The 18940-nt window shown below is 38.6% G+C and overlaps 1 protein-coding gene across 1 annotated transcript in view; it reads right to left on the bottom strand.

Annotated features, from left to right (window-relative positions):
- The window catches only part of SDC2 (syndecan 2), a 151464-nt gene extending 141546 nt beyond the window's left edge, over positions 1-9918 (bottom strand). Inside the window, exon 1 of the mRNA XM_060286997.1 lies at positions 9878-9918. Coding sequence (XP_060142980.1) covers positions 9878-9903 — 26 coding nt within the window. The 5' untranslated portion in view covers positions 9904-9918. The remainder of the gene's footprint in view (positions 1-9877) is intronic.
- Between the last annotated feature and the right edge of the window lie 9022 nt (positions 9919-18940).

The raw sequence follows: 18940 nt of genomic DNA, 5'->3' as shown, positions 1-18940 counted from the left end.
CTATTTACAATAGTCAGGCATGGAAACAACCTAAGTGTCCATTGACAGATGAATGGATAAAGAAGATGTGGCACATATATACAATGGAATATTACTCAGCCATAAAAATAAATGAAATTGAGTCATTTGTAGTTAAGTGGATGGACCTAGAGACTGTCATACAGAGTGAAGTAAGTCAGAAAGAGATATACAAATATTGCATGCTAACACATATATAGGGAATCTAAAAAAAAAAAAAAGGTTCTGAAGAACCTAGGGGCAGGACAGGAAAAAAGATGCAGACATAGAGATTGGACTTGAGGACATGGGGAGGGGGAAGGGTAAGCTGGGACGAAATGAGAGAGTGGCATGGACATATATATGCTACCAAATGTAAAATAGATAGCTAGTGGGAAGCAACCACATAGCACAGGGAGATCAGCTCCATGCTTTGTGCCCACCTAGATGAGTGGGATAGGGAGGGTGGGAGGGAGACGCAAGAAAGAGATATGGGGATGTATGTATATGTACTGCTGATTCACTTTGTTATACAGAAGAAACTAACACACCATTGTAAAGCAATTATACTCCAATAAAGATGTTAAAAAAAAAAGAGAGAGGACTCAAATCAATAAAATTAGAAATGAGAAAGAAGTTACAACTGACACTACAGAATTACAAAGGATCATAAGAGACTACTATATGCAACCATATGCCAATAAAATGGACAACCTGGAAAAATAGACAAATTCTTAGAAAAGTACAACCTTCCAAAACTGAATCAGGAAGAAATAGAAAATATAAACAGACCAATCACAAGTAATGAAATTGAAACTGTATTTAAAAATCTTCCAACAAACAAAAGTCCAGGGCCAGATGGCTTCACAGGCAAATTCTATCAAACATTTAGAGAATAGCTAACACCTATCCTTCTCAAACTCTTCCAAAAAATTGCAGAGGAAGGAACACTCCCAAACTCATTCTAGAAGGCCACCATCACCATACCCAAACCAGACAAAGATATCACAAAAAAAGAAAATTACAGGCCAATATCACTGATGAACATAGATGCAAAAATCCTCAACAAAATACTAGCAATTCGGGGCTTCCCTGGTGGCGCAGTGGTTGAGAGTCCGCCTGCCGATATAGGGGATGCGAGTTCGTGCCCCGGTCCGGGAAGATCCCACATGCCGCGGAGCGGCTGGGCCCGTGAGCCATGGCCGCTAAGCCTGCGCGTCTGGAGCCTGTGCTCCGCAACGGGAGAGGCCACAACAGTGAGAGGCCCGTGTACCGCAAAAAAAAAAAAAAAAAAATACTAGCAATTCGAATCCAACAGTACATTATAGAGCTCATCAATGAATTTGGTAAAGTTACAGGCTACAAAATACACAGAAATCTGTTGCGTTTCTATATGCTAACAATGAAAGAGCAGAAAGGGAAATTCAAGAAACAATCCCATTTACCACTGCATCAAAAAGAATAAAATACCTAGGAATAAACCTACCTAAGGGGACAGTACAACTGTATTCTGAAAACTATAGGACACTGATGAAAGAAATTGAAGAAGACACAAACAGATGGAAAGATATATCATGTTCTTGGATTGGAAGAATCAATATTGTCAAAATGACTATACTACCCAAGGCAATCTGCAGATACAATGAAATTCTTATCAAATTACCAATGTCATTTTTTACAGAACTAGATAAAAAAAATCCTAAAATTTGTATGGAGACATAAAAGACCCCTAATAGCCAAAGCAAACTTGAGAAAGAAAAATGAAGCTGGAAGAATCAGGCTCCCTGACTTCAGACTATAGTACAAAGCTATAGTCACCAAAACAGTATTTTACTGGCACAAAAATAGAACTATAGTTCAATGGTACAGGATAGAAAGCCCAGAAGTAAACCCATGTACCTATGGTCACTTAATCTATGACAAAGGAGGCTGGACTATACAATGGTGGAAAGACAGTCTCCTCAACAAATGCTGCTGGGAAAACTGGACAGCTAAACTTAAAAGAATGGAATTAGATAATTCTTTAACACCATACACAAAAATAAGCTCAAAATGGATTAAGAACCTAAATGTGAGACAGGATACTATAAAATTCCTAGATGAAAACATAGGCAGAACACTGTCTGACATAAATTGTAGCAATATCTTTTATCCACCTTCCAGAGTAATGGAAATAAAAACAAAAATAAACAAATGGGATATCATTAAACGCAACAGCTCTTGCACAGCAAAGGAAACCATAAACAAAATGAAAAGACAACCCACAGATTGGGAGAAAATATTTGCAAATGATGTGACTGAGAAGGGATTAGTCTCCAAAATCTACAAAGAGCTCATGTGGCTTAATATCTTCAAAACAAAAAACCCAGTCAAAAAATGGGCAGAAGACCTAAATAGATATTTTTCCAAGGAAGACATACAGATGGCCAAGAGGCATATGAAAAGATGTTCAGCATCGCTAATGATTAGAGAAGTGCAAATCAAAACTACAATGAGATATCACCTCACACCAGTCAAAATGGCTATCATCAAAAAATCCACAAACAATAAATGCTGGAAGAGGGTGTGGAGAGAAGGGAACCTTCCTACACTGTTGGTGGGAATGTAAATTGGTACAGCCACTATGGAGAACAGTATGGAGTTTCCTTAAAAAACTAAAAATAGAGCTACCATGTGACCCCACAATCCCACACCTGGGCATATATCTGGAGAAAAACAGGGTCTGAAAGGATTCATGTACCCCAGTGTTCATTGCAGCACTGTTTATAAAAGCCAAGACATGGAAGCAACCTAAATGTCCATCAACAGAAGAATGGATAAGGAAAATGTGGTACATATATACAATGGAATATTACTCAGCCATAAAAAAGAACGAAATAATGCCATTTGCAGCAACATGGATGGACTTAGAGATTGTCATACTGAGTGAATTAAGTCAGACAGAGAAAGAGAAATATAATATGATATTGCTTATATGTGGAATCTAAAAAGAAATGATAAAAATGAATGTATTTACAAAACAGAAATGGACTCATAGACTTACAGAATGAGCTTATGGTTACCTGTGGGGGAAGGGTGGAGGGAAGGGATAATTAGGGAGTTTGGGATTGACATGTACGGATAACCAACAAGGACCTACTGTATAGCACAGAGAAGTCTGCTCAATGTTAAGTGGCAGCCTGGATGGGAGGGGAGTCTGGGGGAGAATGGATACATGTATATGTATGGCCGGGTCAAGCTATCACAACATTGTTAATCAGCTATACTCCCATATAAAATAAAAAGTTAAAGAAATTTTTAAATAAATAAAAAGACTTTTCATAATATTGAAGTGTCATTTAGTCAGGAAAACATAATAATCCTGAATATTTATGCAGCTAGTACCAGAGCTTCAAAAGACATGAAGCAAAACTGTCAGAACTAAAGGAAGACAATCGTAGCTGGATATTTTAACACTCTTTTATCAGTAATTGATACAAGAAATAGATTTTAAAAATCAGTAAGGAGGTAGAAGATATGAACAAAACTACCAATCAACTTAACCTTATTGACATTTACAGAACACTATACCCAACCACTGCAGAATATACATTCTTTTCAAGGGACATTCACTAAGGTACACCATACTTTGACATAAAGTAAGTATCCTTAAATTTCAGAAGTGATTTAAATCATACAGAATATGTTCTCTGGCCATAGTAGAAACTACTCAGAAGCTAATAACAAATTAAAAAGTAATAATAATTAGATACTTAGAAAAGGCCCAAACTTTTGGAAATTAAACGGCATAATTTTAAACCAATAAGTCAAAGAAGAAATCATAAGATACATGAGAAAGACTTTTCAAGTGAATGAAAATTCTGTATCAAGGTTTGTGAAATATAACTAAAGCAGTGTTTAGAGAGAAATGCATAACTTTCAATACTTATATTAGAAACAAAGAAAGTTTTCAAATCAACTCCCTAAATTTCCAGCTTAAAAAGCAAAATGAACTCAAATGGGTAGAAAGAAGGAAAATAGTAAAGTCAGGAATAATAATATAGAAAATAGACCAACAGTAAAGAAAATTAACAAAGCAAAATGTCAGTTCTTTGAAAACATTAATGAAACTATTAATCCCTGAAGCAAGATTGATTAAGACAAAAAGTAGACCCATAAACAAAAATGAAAAACTCAAAGAACTATGAAGTCATTGCTGCTAATCAGGGGAAGTGGGCACTGGTGTGCTGTTGGGTATAAAGCTAAAAGCTAAGAAGTCATTTTTCTAGGCTCACCACTGTTTTATGAGAAAAACATTGAAGTGTTTTCTTTTCTGCTCATTTTCTCAACTGTAAGCCAAAAAGGAAACAGTAAGAAGAGATAAAGTGGGGAGAGGTGGATAAACATACTGTTAAGTAGTATAGAATCTGTGAATGGAGATTTGTCAATACTTTATAATACTTGAAATATCATAAAAGCACAAATAAACCCATTGTGAAAACACTTGTTTTATTTTTTTATTTCTTTTGGATGTATATATACAAAACCGGGTTAATCATAATCCTTGGTTCACAAACACTGTCCTCTTTGGTCTGGGCATAACTATCTTTTCTTTTCAGTTATTTATGTCTTTAATTATTTAGTAAAAACCTAAGAAGCTGCCATGCAATCTAAGATCTACAACTATCCCTAAATTAAACTTTTCTATGTGCTATCTTCCTCAACTCCAGAAAAAACTATTATCCTGCATTTGGTTTATCATTTTTAAATATATGCTTAAACAATATGCTGTCTAGTTTTGCTTGTTTTATTTTTTTATAATTTTTATCATTGTGTTCTCAATTTGCAGCATTTTAAAAAATTTATTTATTTTTTATTTTAATTATTTTTGGCTGAGTTGGGTCTTCGTTGCTGTGCACAGGCTTCTCATTGCAGTGGCTTCTCTTGTTGTGGAGCACGGGCTCCAGGCTTGCGAGCTTCAGTAGTTGTGGCTCGCGGGCTCTAGAGCGCAGGTTCAGTAGTTGGGGCACACAGGCTTTGTTGCTCCGCAGCATGTGGGATCTTCCCGGACCAGGGATTGAACCCGTGTCCCCTGCATGGGCAGGAAGATTCTTAACCACTGTACCACCAGGGAAGTCCCAGTTTTGCTTATTTTATATCTCAGACTTGTTTTTCTTATTCAATGTTGTGTTACTAAAATACATGCATGTTGTTGTAGTTATAGTTCACTCATTCTATTGAGTGAACATGTCACAGAATAATTTATCTATTCTTCTAGTGTGAACATACATTTTTTTCTATCCCCCAAAATATGAGTGTTTGTGTAATGCACAAGTATATGCCTAGGAGTAGAATTGCTGTATCATGAGACATGACTTTACAAGATGATGCTGAAGTGTTTTCCGGAATTAATGTATCAATGTACACTCCTATTTGCAATGTACAAGTGATCCTGTTGATTTATATCCTTTCCAATATTTGGTATTGTCAGATTTCTTAATTTTTGCCGATTAAGTTGGTATAAAATGGTATCTCACAGTCTTGATTTGCATTGGCCATTTATGTTACCTCTTCTGTGAAATGACTCTTCATTTCTTTTTCCTGTTTTTCTATTGTATTATTTGTCTTTTTCCTATTAACTTGAAGGAGTTCTGTGTATATCTTAATAACAATATTGTCTGTTATATGTGCTCCAGATACCTTCCCTCAGTCTTACCTTTTCACTTTTGAAAGGTCTCTTTTGATGAGCTGAAGTTGTTTTAATGTAGTTGAATTGCTCAAGCTTTTATTTTATGGCTAGCACATTCTGACATATTTAAAAGATCTATGGTCAGAAAAATAATCACCTACAGAACTCTAAAAGTTTTGCATTTGACATATAAATAATTCATATATTGATAAAATTGATTGTTGTGTTTGGTATGAGGGAGGGATCCAATTTCACTTTGTTTCCCTTTATAGGTAATCGAGTCTGTCTTTATTGTTTTCAGGTAGGAAAAGTGACAGGAAGTCTAAGAAGAAAATCTCGCAACAGATATTTTTCTTATTGGAGTCAAAAGGAGAGAAGGCCATGTCACCCATTTGAAAGGACACAAATCTAATGTAATGTCCAGATTTATCATCAGATTGCAGGAATGGGAAGAGCCTTCAGAGTTATATCATTTATCACTCAGCCTCCAGAGATGCTTCAACTAAATCTCTCAGGACAAATTAGTACCTGACTCACATTTTGACATATCTCTGGGAAACTATTTCTCATTCCAACCCTTGATTGTTTTTCTTAGGAAACTTCTCCTCTGCCTAGTCATAGAATCATGCTCATTTCCTTTACACTAAACCCAACTGGAAAATAATTTATTGTCATAATAATTTGCACATGGATCACAAATCTCCCCAACGATCATAAACTCAGATTAGCTTAAATTAGCATAATAGATAAAGGTTTTGAATCCTTGCCCATTATAACTTTCACCGGCCTATAAAACAGTTGCCTCTCTTTTGGACCCACAAGAGAGTCAGAGCACAGCTGTGGCGATGGCAGGGGTCATTAATAGCATAGAGAATATTGGTGGGGGGTTTTTTCAATTGAAAAATATCACAACCATTTAATTTTATTGAAGTCTAACTCAATTTATTTTTGCCCTCCTAGAGGAGGGAATAAATACAGGAATAGAGTTAGAAATGGTAACTGTTTTACACGATAACAACAGCAACAAAAACCGAAAGATGAGTTGCAAATTATGAGTTTAAACCTCATTCTCAGGTTTTGGAACTTCTTTAGATAACAGGGAAACAAGGGGCAGAAATAATTAAATAGGCTGTGGTTCCATTTTAGCCAATTACATGCTGAAAATAGTAAAAGAAAGCCCTTCTGACAATTCAAATACAAGATCATAGTCTTGGATAGATATTTTATCTAGTAATAAAAGTGATAATTGTCTTCATATTTGTAAAGAATTAAGATAAAAGTAAGCCAGGGGAGGGTGGGACGGAGGGAGACGCAGGAGGGAGGAGATGTGGGAGCATGTGTATATGTATGTCTGATTCACTTTGCTGTAGGGCAGAAACTGACACACCATTGTAAAGCAATTGTACTCCAATAAAGATGTAAAAAAAAAAAAAAAAGTAAGCCAGGAAACTTACCCCAACCTGCTAATTCTGAGAAAACCGTAAATTATTTCATTTCTTTCTATTATGTTCTAGTGCTCTTCTTCCCTGGTGAAGTCTTCTTCTTGGTACGTCTCAATTTGCTTGCCTTTAACGTTCTCATTGCAGATCCTTTGTCATTGGCTGACAAAGCATACTTTTTTTTTAAGGGCAGGGTTTGAGTTATGGTTTTCCTGCTCAGCTTTAGTGCTCTCAAGATAGGTGCACGAGAAGTGAGTCATAAAGGCACACATCAGTTTTAGATAGAAGTTGTTGATGATGGCTTTATTGCTTTTATGGACAACTGGAAACAGCAATGCACATTTAAGGGTGGGGATAGAGAGATGATATGTAAACATCTAATTTCCTTTTTTTTTTTAACATTGTTTTTGGAGTATAATTGCTTTACAATGTTGTGTTAGTTTCTGCTGTATAACAAAGTGAATCAGCTATATGTATACATATATCCCCATAACCCCTCCCTCTTGTGTCTCCCTCCCACTGGTCTCCCTATCCCAATCCTCTAGGTGGTCACAAAATCTCTTATATAGCAATGCTGCTAATAGCAATCTAAATGAAGCCTTAACTGAGGCTTGTACAGAAATCATTCAAATGCTGAAACAGACTTTAAAACTGGAGGCTGCATTCTCTGAGAATTAGTAAATGGACTAGAAGTTATATTTCTGTTTTTGTTTTATGTTCAAAGACGTATACTCACAACTTCCACCCCCCCCCCATTGTACTGGAAGGTAAACAAGCTCTTTTGGGTTCAGATCAAAGAGTTCTTGGGTTCTTGCTTTGCCTCTCATAATGTGATGAGTTTTGAACAAATCACTCTATTTTTCTTCTGTTTTTGTTACGATATTAAATGCAGATGACCAACATGTTTTACAAGGCTTTTGTTAGAAATAGAAATACTTCAGTATGTTTAACTACTACATGCTCTGTTCACTAGCATGATTCCTCATTTGCCCTTGAAGTAATTTAGGAGGTATCTGGATTCTGGTATATCTCCATTCTTGGTTTAGAACTAAAAAGAGCAAAGCAAATAATTATAAAAAAGACTATATGAAAACCCAAAGCATATATTAATGTATATTTTTAAGAGAGAAATGAGAGGAAGGAGTAAAAGCATCTTTTTTGTCATTTTCCTCCAAGTTTCAACTTTATACCCTAAGAAAGCAAAAATCAAAGAATTACACTGGGGGCTCTCCAACTGAGTGTCAAAACATACATGCCAGTGTGTTTCTGAGTGAGAAGTAGACAGAGGCAGGTAAGGGGTCCCTTCTAACTCCCCCTTTCATACGTAAGCACCTCTGGTCCAGGGTGGAAGACCTGCAGCCTTTCAGCCACCCTGGCAGGGCCAGGCTCTCCAGGTGGTACCCAGCAGGGCTGGAGTGACTGTGTTGTCGAACTGAGTCAGTTTAGGGCCAGTTCCTACAGTTCAGTTTGGTTTGTGTTTGGTTCCTGGCAACGGTCCAGGAAAGGTAAGGAACTGGTGGGTAAGAAGGAAGGGGATGAAGAAGCAGATGTGTAGTGGAGAGTCACTAATTACCATTTTTCTGTCCTATTCAGCGGCAAATGATTGGTCTTTGTTGGTTGTTCTTATGTGCTGGGGAAGACACTGTCCTTCAGATTCTTTAATTTTTTTTATTGAGTATAGTTGATTTACAATGTTGTATTAATTTCTGCTGTACAGCAAAGTGATTCAGCTATATATATGTATATATATATATATATACATACACACACACACACACACATTCTTTTTTTAAAATATTCTTTTCCATTATGGTTTATCATAGGATACTGAATATAGTTCTCTGTGCTATATGGTAGGACCTGTTGTTCACTGTCCTTTAGATTTGCTATCTGCACCTCCAATGGAATATATAGTCAGTGTCTTTTTCAGTGAATTCATATGATATTCTTATGACTCCCAGAATAGCTGGCCAATGGCCATAGTTCTTTTGTTTAAAAATAGAAAATGTGTGTGTGGGAAGCATCTGTATGGATGGTGGGAGAGAAGAGTTTGAATGGGGGCAGGAGTTGTGTTGGGTAGCAGAGGATGTCAGGAAGAACAGAAGCATGTAAACCACAGAAAATGTAATGAATTAAAATTCTGAGACACAATGGCAATAAATGCTTACATATTAAGCAGTATATCACCTAAAGGGAAAATAAAACAAAAAGATCATAGTATGAATTGCTGAGATGTCTCAGAACTTAATGGTTTATTTTGTCTTTTTTTTTAATGTATTCAGGAAAAACTACAAACCTAATTTTACTTGTCTTAGAAACTTTTTATTTGGTTTCCAGGTGCAACAAAAATTTGAGCTTTTAAGTTTTACTTTTAACATTGAGGACCTAAGGGGTAGAAGCATTATTGCTTTTGAGCAAAAAAAAAATGACTTTGTGACAACTAAGGTTGAATTGAAAATAGTGTTACACATTCTGCGTACATAGGACACAATGACTGCGTACATAGGACACAAGCCTGGTCTGAAAGGATGCTTTTTTGATTAGGTGCATACAACCGGAATTTTGGCCCAGGTTAGTCTGGGATGCCTTCCCTGCTCCTCCAGCCCAAATCTCTCCTTCTTCTGCAATCCCATAGCTTCTTATTATCATCTTCCAGGTCACCTATCATGTGCCCTAAACAGCCCCTACTAAGTGTCTTGAGAACTTAGGCCACATTTTAGATTAAGTTCCGTAGAAACAGAGCCAAAGACAGAATTTCATGTGCAAGTGATACCTTGAAGGAGTTCTCTCAGAAGGCATCTGTAGGGTAGTGAAGGCAGCAGGACAGGGAGGGGGAAGCATGTGGTTTCCATCAGATCCTCTCAAGCTTTGGAGCATAAATTGTACTGTAGAGTCTGTCCTACCTTGAAACAAGAGAGCAAGACGTTTATACCCTTCCCTTGGGTTCCTGACCTTGGATGAGGGTATCTTAACTTTGGGCAAGGTGGCTTCCATTGCCCAAGGGCAATCCTCTGGACAAGGTTGTAGGGGTGAGCCTTAGCCAAAGCCACAGCAGAAGCTAGGGGGACAAGCACATCAACCAGCAGGTAAAAGGGATTCCAAGGGATCTGGGTGAGGGTCTGATATCTGTTTCAAATTGGTATGGGAATCAGCATCTTGCTTCCAGAATGGTGGGAGCATTCTGGAGTAGAATTAACTGAAATACAGACAGACCTGGGTCTAGGGTTGAGGGCTCACTTGGCAGGAACCAACATGGACTAATCAAGGCCTGAGACTAGATGATAATAATAAGAGTAACCACAATAATAACTAATAGTTATATCGTGTTTACTGCATGCCAGGCCCTGTTCTAAGCCCTTTATTTAAATGAACATATTTATTCTTCACAATAACCCAGAGAAGTAGGTACTGATCTTATTCCCAATTTACAGATGAGAACATTAATTTACAGATGAGGAAGGAGCCATTTGTGGAGAGGTTCCATAAGTTCACTAAGGTTACAAAGCCAACAGGTGACTGAGCCGAGTTTTGAATCCAGGCAGTTTCTACTCTGAGTCCCTGTGCTCTATATCACCTCTCGGTATCACTGTTGCCTCCCCTTTCCAGAATTTAGTTACCATGCCAGCAAAGTGGGGATGGTGTGTTTTAGTCTCCTATTGCTGCTATAACAAATTATCACAAACTTAGCGGCTTAAAACAACACACACTTACGATTTTACAGTTCAGGAGATTGGAAGTCTAAAATGGGGTTTCATCAGGCTAAAATCAAGGTATCAACTCAGCAGGGTTCCTTCTGGAGGATTTAGGGGAGAATCTGTTTCCTTGCCTTTTCCAGCTTCTAGAAGTCTTCTACATTCCCTGCTTCATGGCCTCTTCTTCTTTCTTCAAAGCCATCAAAGTAGCATCAGCAAATCTCTCTCTCACTCTGACTCTCCAGCCTCCCTCTTTTAAATTATAAGAACCCTTAGTAATTACATTGGGCCACCCAGATAATCCAGGATAATCTTCCCATCACAAGATCCTTAATCATATCTGCAAAGTTCCTTCTGTTAAGGAACTTTAGCATATACATAGGTTCTGGGCATTAGAATGTGGTCATCTTTGGGGGCCACTACTCTGCCCACCACAGAGTGGCAAGGAGCTGTCTCAGATTTAGTTTTGGCCACCTAGCCCAGCAGAAAGAAGGTTTAATATATTTTTTTATTTTAATTATGGAAGAATAAACTCACATTTCTATCACATCTGAGTTTATCAACTGATATTCATACCTGGTACTATGGCTTGTATACACATCTTATAAACCACACTTATTCATTCATCCATTTAACAAACATTTATTTACCACCTGCCATAGACTGTTACATGAAAGAAATGATCTTCTATTATGTTTTAGCCACTTTACATTTTGAGGTCAACTTGTTGGGGTCTAGGCTACTCCAACTAGTACAACTAAGTTTGAAGTGCAACTTTAAACGTGAGCACTAGAGGGTAGGTTCCCCAAAGTCTAGCAGATGCCTTGTTATTTGGGTCAGATCATCTGTAATTTTTAAAAATTTTGATTAAACACACATAACATAAAATTTACCATCATAACCGTCTTTAAGTGCGCATACAGTGTTGAGTATATTCACATTGTTGTGAAAGAAGTCTCCAGAACTTTTTCATCTTGCAAAAGTGAAATTCTATACCCATTAAACAATGGCTCTCTACTTCCTGCTCCCCACACCGCTGGCAACCACCATTCTGCATTCTGATTCTATGAGTTTAACTACTCTTGATGCCTCATATAAGTGGAATCATACAGAATTTATCTTTTTGTGACTGGTTTATTTCAATTAACAAAATGTCTTCTAGGTTCAACCATGTTTTAGCATGTGTCAGAATTTCCTTCTTTTTTAAGACTGAGTAATATTCCACTGTATGTATATCCTACATTTTGTTGACCCATTCATCTGTCGACGCACATTTGAGTTGCTTGTCTGTAACTCTTTCAGGGTCTAGGAGCCATCTCTACAGGAGGAGGACCCCACAGGCAACTCTGGAGTTTGGCTTTTTATTTCTTCACCTCCTACAGACTCTTGCCACTAACTGCATTCTTTTTTCTTTGCCTCATCTTTATTTTAAAAAATGTTTTATTTTCATACAGTTTTTAAAGTTACTTTCCACTTACAGTTATTAAAAAATATTGGCTATATTCCCTGTTTTGTGCAATACCTCCTTGAGCCTGCCTACACCCAGTAGTTTATACCTCTCACCCCCCCACCCCTACCAACTGCATTCTAATTCTGAAATGACAAATTCAGGGATTTAGGAATGGTAGTTGAATCGAAGTATGTACAGATGCAAAATATGTTAAAAAAAAAGAACTTGAGGGGCTTCCCTGCAAAATATAGGGAGAAATGTACTAATGACTCCTCAAGTACTTTTTTTTTTTTTTTTGCGGTATGCGGTCTCTCACTGTCGCGGCCTCTCCGGTTGCGGAGCACAGGCTCCGGACGCGCAGGCTCAGCGGCCATGGCTCATGGGCCCAGCCGCTACACGGCATGCGGAATCCTCCCGGACCGGGGCACAAACCCGTGTCCCCTGCATCGGCAGGTGGACTCTCAACCACTGCGCCACCAGGGAAGCCCCAACCCATATTTTTTGAGAGTGAACTGCCTAATAGCTAGTTGTGAGAATTTAATGAGGTATAACTCATGCAAAACTTAATTAGAAATCATGTAAAACTTACTTAGAACACTGGCACATATATTAAGTGCTCCAAAATGTTAGTTCTTTTACTAGACAATATTCTGCTTGTATAAGCAGAATAACAAAATATGCAGAATAATCTCCAAGAATAAGTCTCTAAGACATGATTCTTCCACTTCCTTGAACAGGGCCAGTCCCTGGTGAAATTATGGACTTGCTCCTAAGAATTCCCTTACTCACTTTGCAGACGTGCTACTCTTCAGACTTCCAGAGTCCTTGGGCTATAGTACTTCTGTCCCCTCATGTCCCATCACCCTGTCTACTCAAGATGCCTCATGTGGCCCTCATACAGACCTACCATCTTTGAGCAGAAGATAAAATATCTATCTGTACTGTGTCCTATGTCCATAAGATCCCGACTGAATTATTAGCTAATCTGAAAGAACTTGTTTATACCAGATCTACAAGTCTTTCCCAAGAATCCTCATTTTTAATCAAGATGTCACCATTTTGGAAACACATTCTCCTCTTACGGCATGACTGCCAGACCTCTACCACTCCTGATTCAGAGCACATGGAGGACGGGGTTTGTAATCTTGGTTCTGCAGTCCTGTGACCTGGCTCAGAAACCCAAATCCACAACTTGTTCATGGCTCTGTGGTCTAGCACAAATTAATTACTTTTCCTAATTAGAACTTGTTCATCTGTAATTGAAGATAATATGTACTTTCTAAAAGTCATCGGAAGGATTATTTTAAAAGTAGATGTAAAGCATTTAGCATAGGGTGGGGCATATAGGGTACACATACCAACTGGTAGAGGTATGGCTATCTAGATAAATGAGTGGATATCTAGACAGTAAGTTTCATGTGTCCGGGTCACTCTCTCATTAACATGTATGTTGATCTCATCTCCTTATTATGGCTGTAAGCTCCTTGAAGACCCTACCTTCTGCTTAATTTTTTTCCCCCATTGCTAAGGTTGACTTGGTTCCCAGATCTTTCAAGGAACCTTTCCTGATCTCTTTGAGGTACCGTGGTCGGGACCATGCATTCATTTTCTGGATTGGACCGTATGGCCAGCAGAATAACATAGAAGTTCAGGCTATGCTCCCTGGAGTCCAACAAAATATAATTCTGCCACATACTCATTGTGTGGTCCTGGACAGATTATTTAAGCCCAATAAGCCCCAGTTTCCTAGGATGTGTATGTGACCAGTAGAAATTCCTACCTCATAAGGGCTGATGTGAGAATTAAATAAGCTTGTGTGTGTAAAAGATGTGACAGAACACCTGGTGTATAATAAATGCCGATAAATGTTAATCGATATCATCATCCTCAACATCATCATCGTCATCATCGTCATTGTCATTATCTTCCTCCTCATAATGCTAGAAAACTAGCCCTAATATTGAGCATACAGGTCTCATTCCTTCATTTAGACCATTGCTTAAGGATCATCAACTATACCAAGAACAGTGATGGGCGCTGTAGGATATAAAGATGAATGAGCATGCTGCTGAAATCACTTTGCTCACTCAATGAAGGAGACAAACACATACACAAAGCGGTGAGTTAAGTGACAGTGGTGGTGGCAGCAGGGAGCAGGGTAGAAGGAGGATTCTCTGGATGAATTGAACGGGCCTAGATGTGCTCTCTGGAAAGGCTGACCCATCATTTCCATTTCCTCTCAGATTGTGAATGTATGTTTTGTCCAGGACTGGGGGAAACACTCTACCTTTGCTGCCTGGCTCTTAACAGAGGCTGCCTGGGAGGGTTTCAGGACAAATGGGAGGAAAATGTGACATCATGACACAGGAAGAGATGTTCTGGAACAGGTGGAACTCTGTAGTTACCCTCTGGACCCTGAGGCTGGCAGTGGCAGTGTTGGATTTGGGGCAGGCCCTCACTCATTCATTCATTCATTCATTCATCCAACTGTCTCTGAAACTTCTTGAGGACAGTCTCTCATTAGTGTCAGTGGTTGGGCTCCTACATAAACATGTGATGCATGTTTACAAACACTCCAAACCTTCTGTCAACTATTTACTTTTTAAAGGTTTGTTTATCTTCTATGTTTACAAATTATGATGCTATATACAGACTTTCATGTATAGAGAAGAGAGCACATGATTTGAGTCATAAAACTTAGATTTTCATCACAGTTCTGCTTTGGATGTCACTTTAACTTTCTGGACCACACTTTTCTCATCTGTAAAATGGGAGTGACATCATTGATATTATCATTGCTGTTATTAAAAAGAATACATTTTACATTTGTAACTGTTATTTTTCTTAAAGAATAGATTGGTGAAAAATCAGTGGATAACACGTCTTGATTTGCCAGCTGCTGGTCAGTATACATGTTTAAATCACACTAAAAATGTGATTTGCTCTAGATATGCTCTAGAATGCTCAAATGGGGTGCTCAAGAGTGGCGGTCTCCAACATTTTTGGCACCAGGGACTGGTTTCGTGGAAGACAATTTTTCCACGGACTTAGACAGGGGCATGGTTCAGGAGGTAATGCGAGTGATTGGCCCTCTGCTCACCTCCTGCTGTGCGGTCCAGTTCCTAACAGGCTGTGGACCGGTATAGGTCCGCAGCCCTGGGGGTTGGGGACCCCTGCCCTAGAGTATCAAGGTGCAGTGATAGTTTTGCCAGTCAGTGATAGGCATTGCATACAGGCCTCATCATTTTTAGCATTTTATTACAAATGTTAAATGAGAACATTGATTAGAGAGATTCTGAATGTGGTTTTTAATAAAGCAGAAGACGGCTGGCCTCTGTTGGCCAGATAGGAGGATATGAGTGGAGGGTGACTTTGATCTTTGAAGAAATTTATACAGAAGGATAAGAAAGGAAGAAGAGGAAGGAGCCACAATATTAAGGAAAAAAAACATCAGTTAATGAGGAGCCAGGGCAAGAAATAGATTCCAAGTCCAGTTCCGTGTCTGTGGCCAGGGAAATTGATCTAAATGCCATTAGAAATGCATTATATTGAGTTCTATTAATATTTGGGTTTTGCCTGAGCAGGAAAATGCTGTAGAATTTCTAACTCTATTAACCTTGAGATCTTCATTTCTGAGCAGGGGAGGGTCCAAATTATTTTACATGTTTGTAATATTCCAATTAAATTTAACCTTGAGATGAAATTTGCATTTGGGGAAATAATAAGAGTTAGAATCCGATCGTTCTGGATATTAATTCCTCTGCAGCATTCACAGAGAGACCAAGTCTCTCCAAGGCTGCTCCCAGCCAATAGCTGAGCACGGTGAGGCGTGGGGATATAAGAATCCTGGTGATTCCTACCCAACATGGGGCTCCTCTAGCGGGAAAGTTTTGTTCTAGAATTTCCCCCATAAACCTGGCTGAGATTTTCTCAGACCTGTGCTACAGTCTGAGTCTCCTCCTACTTAAACTTCCTTCCTTACCCCCTTCTTTCACCGTGTCAGACCTTTTGCAGCATCGTGACCTGAAGGCTTTCCCTGTTACTCCTGTTCCCTCTCCCTTTCAGCCTCTATAGAAATTGCACGCAATAAAACTTTTGTAGGGGCTTCCCTGGTGGCGCAGTGGTTGGGGGTCCGTCTGCCGATGCAGGGGACGCGGGTTCGTGTCCCGGTCCTGGAGGATCCCACGTGCCACGGAGCGGCTGGGCCCGTGGGCCATGGTCTCTGAGCCTGCGCGTCCGGAGCCTGTGCTCCGCAACGGGAGAGGCCACAACAGTGAGAGGCCCGCGTACCACAAAAAAAAAACAAAAAAAAAAAACAACCCACTTTCGCACTTTTAAATCAATGTTGACATCTGCTTCTTGGCAGGCTTGAACTGACACAGATCCTCAGAGGTCTTTTGTGAAGATTAAATGAGATCATTCACATAAGGTGCTTGGCATGGTGTTGGACTCCTAGCAAAATCACATTGAAAACTGGCAGATGAAATTCTGAGGAAGAAGAATAAAGTTAGAGGAATCACACTACTTGATTGTAAGACTTGCTATAAAGCTACAGATATCAAGACAGTGGAGGCATTGGTGAAGGGATAGAGACACATCGGTCAATGGAAGAGAATAAAGAACTCAGAAATAGACCCACACAGATACAACCAATTGATTTTTGACAAAGGTGTAAAAGCAGTTCAATGGAGAAAGGATGGTCTTTTCAACAAACTATGTTGGAACGATTGGACATCCATAGGCAAAAAAAAAGAGAAGCTTGACCTAAGTTCACACCTTATACAAAACTTAACTCAAAATCGATCATAGAACTAAAACTATAAAACTTTTAGAAGAAAACACAGGAGAAAGTATTTGTAACTTGGTGTTAGTTTTTAGATATGACACAAAAGCATGATACATGAAAGACTATAATCAAGTTAGATTTCATCAAAATTAAAAACTTTTTGTCAATGAAATATATTGTTAAGAGAATGAAGATAGGAGCTACAAACTGGGAGAAAATATTGGCAAGTTAAATATTCTACAAATGATTTATATCCAGAATATATAAGAACCCTAAATACTCAACAGTAAGAAAACAAACGAATTAAAACACAGGCAAAAGATGAACAGATACTTCACCAGAGAGGATACAAAGATGGCAAAGAAGTATAAGAAAAGATGTTCAACATTATTAACCATCAGGAAAATGCAAATTGAGGTCACAATGAGATATTACTGCATGCCTAGTAGAATGGTTAAAATAAAAATTACTGACAATACGGCCTGCTGATAAGGATGCAGAGCAACTGGAACTCTCATTCATAGTTGATGGGAAGGCAAAATAGTACAGCCACTCTGGAACTTTCCCATATGAGCCAGCAACTTTCCCATATGAGCCAGCAATCCCACTCCTGGGCATTTACCTTAGAGAAATGAAAACTTGTGTTCATATAAAAATCTGTACACAAATATTTAGAGAAGCTTTATTCTTAATTGAAACTGGAAACAAGCCAAATGTCCTTCCACAAATGATGCATAAACTGTGGTAGAGGCATGCAGTGGAATACTACTCAGCAATGAAAAGGAGCCAACTATTAATACACGCAACAACTTGGATGTATATCAAGGCATTATTCTGAGTGAAAGAAAATCTCAAAATGTTACACACTATATTATTCCATTTATATGACAGTCTCTAAAAGACAAAACTGTAGTGATACAGAACTGATCAGTGTCCGGGGGATGGGGTTGGGGAGGGTGTGCCTATAAAGGGGCAGCATGAGGGAGTTTTCTGAGGTGATGGATTTGTTCTGTACCCTGATTGTGGTGGTGGGTATGTGAATCCCTACATATACTAAAATGCATAGCACTGTACACACACACACACACATACACATACACACACAGGGTGATTTACTACATGAGAATATTTTTTATTTTATTTTATTAATTTATTTATCTATTTTGGCTGTGTCGGGTCTTAGTTGCATCAGGGAGGATTCTCACTGTGGCATTCGGGATCTTTTGTTGCGGCACGCAAGCTTAGTCGTCCCACGGCATGTGGGATCTTAGTTCCCTGACCAGGGATCGAACCCGCATCCCTGCATTGTAAGGCGGATTCTTTACCACTGAACCACAAGGGAAGTCCCCCTTCCATGAGAATTTTAAAAATAAAATTAATTTAAAAATTAGTCATTAATGTTATTGATATCACTGAATGTTTGTTACGTAAATAATAGTTGCACTGATCGTTGTCTAATTGTTTTAAGTGTTCCTGTTTTTCACTTCCCACACCCTGCTAAACCTACCATCAGACTCATGCTTGCTGTGTTCTAAAACGTCATTCAGTCCCATGGTCAGACTAGGAAGATTTTGTTCAGAAAATTGGTTCAGCAAAGGATAGCTATCGATTGCTATGAAGATCGCATAGTCGATTTACTTGAAGTTAGTAATGATGACAGTGATGATGCTGATTATGATAATGGTGTTCTGAAGCTCTGGAGCATTTTCTCAATGGTTCATACGTGTAAGAAGAGCCTAAGAGATATTAACATTAACTCTTCCCATTGGCATGAAAGTCAGCAAGTCATGGCTCAAAATGTGGTGAGGACTTCCTGGGGAATCCCTGGAGTGACACATCACTGTTGCTTTGAGGAACTAAATGATTCTTTTGGCTTCCTAGAAAAATTCTCAGTGGGTCTGCACGGGA

The sequence above is a fragment of the Globicephala melas genome, chromosome 17, assembly GCF_963455315.2.
Source record: "Globicephala melas chromosome 17, mGloMel1.2, whole genome shotgun sequence".
NCBI classification, from domain to species: domain Eukaryota; kingdom Metazoa; phylum Chordata; class Mammalia; order Artiodactyla; family Delphinidae; genus Globicephala; species Globicephala melas.
This window is presented reverse-complemented; position numbering and strand designations above follow the sequence as displayed.